At 35.8% G+C, this 3153-nt stretch overlaps 1 protein-coding gene across 1 annotated transcript in view; it reads right to left on the bottom strand.

Annotated features, from left to right (window-relative positions):
- Nucleotides 1-3153, bottom strand: part of LOC106468107 (uncharacterized protein CG43867-like) — an 80747-nt gene that overhangs the window by 2542 nt on the left and 75052 nt on the right. Inside the window, exon 23 of the mRNA XM_022396409.1 lies at nucleotides 367-497. Coding sequence (XP_022252117.1) covers nucleotides 367-497 — 131 coding nt within the window. The remainder of the gene's footprint in view (nucleotides 1-366; nucleotides 498-3153) is intronic.

The following is a 3153-nucleotide window of genomic DNA, read 5'->3' as shown; positions in this document are numbered from 1 at the left end:
GCTGATATTCAGAACATAATATTTTACTCTAGAACCATAACAACACTCATAAAGGATCTATTAATATTCAAAAAGTCAGTGTTTTTTGTTCTGTAATTGGCTGCAATAAATAATTCAGGTAAGTCGTCTGTTAAATCCTTAATTCCGCCTTTTGAGGCATGCAGTCTCAACGGGTCTGTCAAATAGACGCACGTTATATAAGGTTTTAAAGTAAAATATTAATGACCTAAGTAGACATATGAGAAATGTATAGAGACAAACACTGAATATAGACAGAATAACTAGACATAAATAGTCTTACATATACACACGTGCAAGAGAGATATACAAATATGTCCTATTAAAAACGTAATATACTGTACTTACTTTTCTGTCATAGCGTCCTTGTATCGCTGAGAAAAAAATCTGTCTACAACCTGCTGCAGCTGATACTCGGGATTTCCGTGTGGTACGCCACTCCCTCGGGCCTTCTCTCCATCAAAATCTCCAAACTCTATCTGCATAAACAACGTGTAAAACTCAGATACCAACAGAAAACGCTTTGCTACCGAAAAACCCCATGTCATAAAAGAATAATTTTGAATTCTTATAAAATCTCAATGTTAATAAAACATGTCAGATAAAAATTTCGATATTACCTTTACAAAGTTGAGATTATTTACTTATGATTACATACAATTTTAGAAATAACTACGTAAATGGTGATGAAAAAAGGGGTATAAAAAGGAAAATACTTCAAGACTGTTACAACTTTATTTTGTGACAATAAATTACATAGGAGTACAGTCATGCGTTGATAGTTTTTATTGTGATTGGTTGCCATGCAACCAATCAGAAACTGACACATCAGTACAAAGTTTTGGCTGATTAAAGCTATCTAATGCAAAAATATTTCAGCAATAATCCATGTTTCAGTAGATGTAAGCAAGACTCTGAAGAAGATACGTTAAAATGGACCTGATAATAAAAGAAGTGGTCGAGGAATAAAACTGAAACGCTCCAAACGTGATGTTCAGTATCTCAGGGTATGATATTTACTAGACAAACGATGGTTGAGTAGTGATATTTCCAACGATCTCGCTGTAAACACAGCTGTGAACGTTGCCTAGAGAACAATAAGATACGGTTTCACACCAAGTGGTCTCAACTGATGGGGCTGCTCGAAAACCGTTGCCGAGAAGAGATAATCAAACCAAAATGTTTAAAATGGGCATCGTATTTTAAACAATGGAGTAAGAAAAGTTACATATGGTCTTTACAGATGAATTCAAATTAGAATTTGATTGTTTGGCAACAATCAACGACAGTATGTTCGATGAGGGAGAAGAAAACGTCAATGTACAAAATCTACAGTGAAGTAGGTGGAGGATCAATACAAGTTTGGGACTGCATCTCAGCCAACGATGACACCTTGACTGCTGATAAGTACGGGCAGATTTTGATTAATCATGCCGTTCCCAAGGAACACGGCTGATTGGACGGGGATTCATCTCCCCAACCATACAGTAAATGTAGTAAAACGATATCTTGACGGTAAAGAGGCCGATGAAATAGTCACAGTTATGGCTTGGCTAGCACAAAGCCCTGATATTAACATTACTGGGGCTGTTTGGGCTTAAATAAAAAACTCGGAAGATTGAAAGGAGACCAAACAACTTAGCTGAACTGTGTGGTGTAGAACAATGTTTCACAATTGTATACTGATTAACTGCATGTCAACATGAAAACAAGGAGTAAATTCTGTGTGGGGATAAAACAAATGACTCACACAAAATATGACTGTGCTGTACAACTAATTCACTTGTATTTTTATATTTTCTATAATAATAAATTCGCCATGTAGTTGCCATAACATAACTGTATGTGTATCGTCTGCATGTTTCCATAATTAGTTCCACTACTGTATATTGAAATGGAGGTAATTTAGAATATTTTAAAACAAATTGTATAGGTATCCTTCGATTTACGAAAACAGGTACATCGAGAATTATTTTCCCATTATTTTAAAGGTAAAAAATTGGAGATGCGTTCCTAACACAAAACGTAACATTTTCTTCCACTATAAAAAAGACTGTTACTATAAACACAAATAAAAAGCATTTTCATTAAAAAAAATACAAAAGTGGTGTACTGAAGTTGCCAATAAGTAGTTGTTGCTTTGCTTGTCGAGGTGATGAGAGAAGTGAGAGGATACCGCGGTTACTGGCGATCTTCAGAGGGCAAAAGTTTCTTACATTACGTAAATTTTCGTTATACCGAAAAATGCCGAACGCAAGTCGAAAAACGTGGCCATAAAAGTTAATTACGTTATAGCGAAAAAACGTAAACCTAACGATCGTAAATCAAAAGATACCTGTATTTGGACAGTTTGTTTGTTTTTTGAATTTCGCGCAAAGCTACACGAGGGCTATCTGCGCTAGCCGTTCCTAATTTAGCAGTGTAAGACTACAGGGAAGGCAGCTAGTCATCACCACCCACCACCAACTGTTGGGCTACTATTTTACCAACGAATAGTGAGATTAACTATCACATCATAACGCCTCCACGGATGAAAGGGAGAGCATGTTTGGTGTGAAAGGGATTCGAACCCGCGACCCTCAGATTGCGAGTCAAGAGCCCTAACCACGTGGCCATGTCGGGCCTATTGTACTTGGATAAGTGTAAAACATTTCAAAACAAAACAAAAATGTTTACTATGAAGGTCTGAATTCACAATAACGAAACCGGCATCATTTATAAATTCGCTACAATTAAAACTATCTTTATCTTATTAGTCAGATCTTGTTATAAAAATATATATCTGGATGAGTAATACTTGTCTCAATTACTTTTCGAAACCTAATGCAACGGTGACAACCTAAACCTAACAACGATATACATATCATAGCTCTCATTTTTTTCACTTATAAAGAAATACATATCAATCACTTTAGCAAAAAAATTGAAAACTTACACACTTCAGTTAGTAGTCTAACACAAAAACAGGGGGACGTTACCAAAGGTAGGTAATATATCTATTTCACAGAAAGTTCTTAGCTTAATTAATACAGGGGAAGTCAATTTTGTTTCATTCACGCGTCTGACAAAGCTGGCTATACGTACGTAACTACAGTGGGTTTGTTTGTTTTTGAATTTCGCGCAAAGCTACACGAG

The sequence above is a fragment of the Limulus polyphemus genome, unplaced genomic scaffold (assembly GCF_000517525.1).
Source record: "Limulus polyphemus unplaced genomic scaffold, Limulus_polyphemus-2.1.2 Scaffold2876, whole genome shotgun sequence".
NCBI lineage: Eukaryota > Metazoa > Arthropoda > Merostomata > Xiphosura > Limulidae > Limulus > Limulus polyphemus.
The sequence above is the reverse complement of the archived record's forward strand: the minus strand, read 5'-3'. Positions and strand labels throughout refer to the sequence as shown.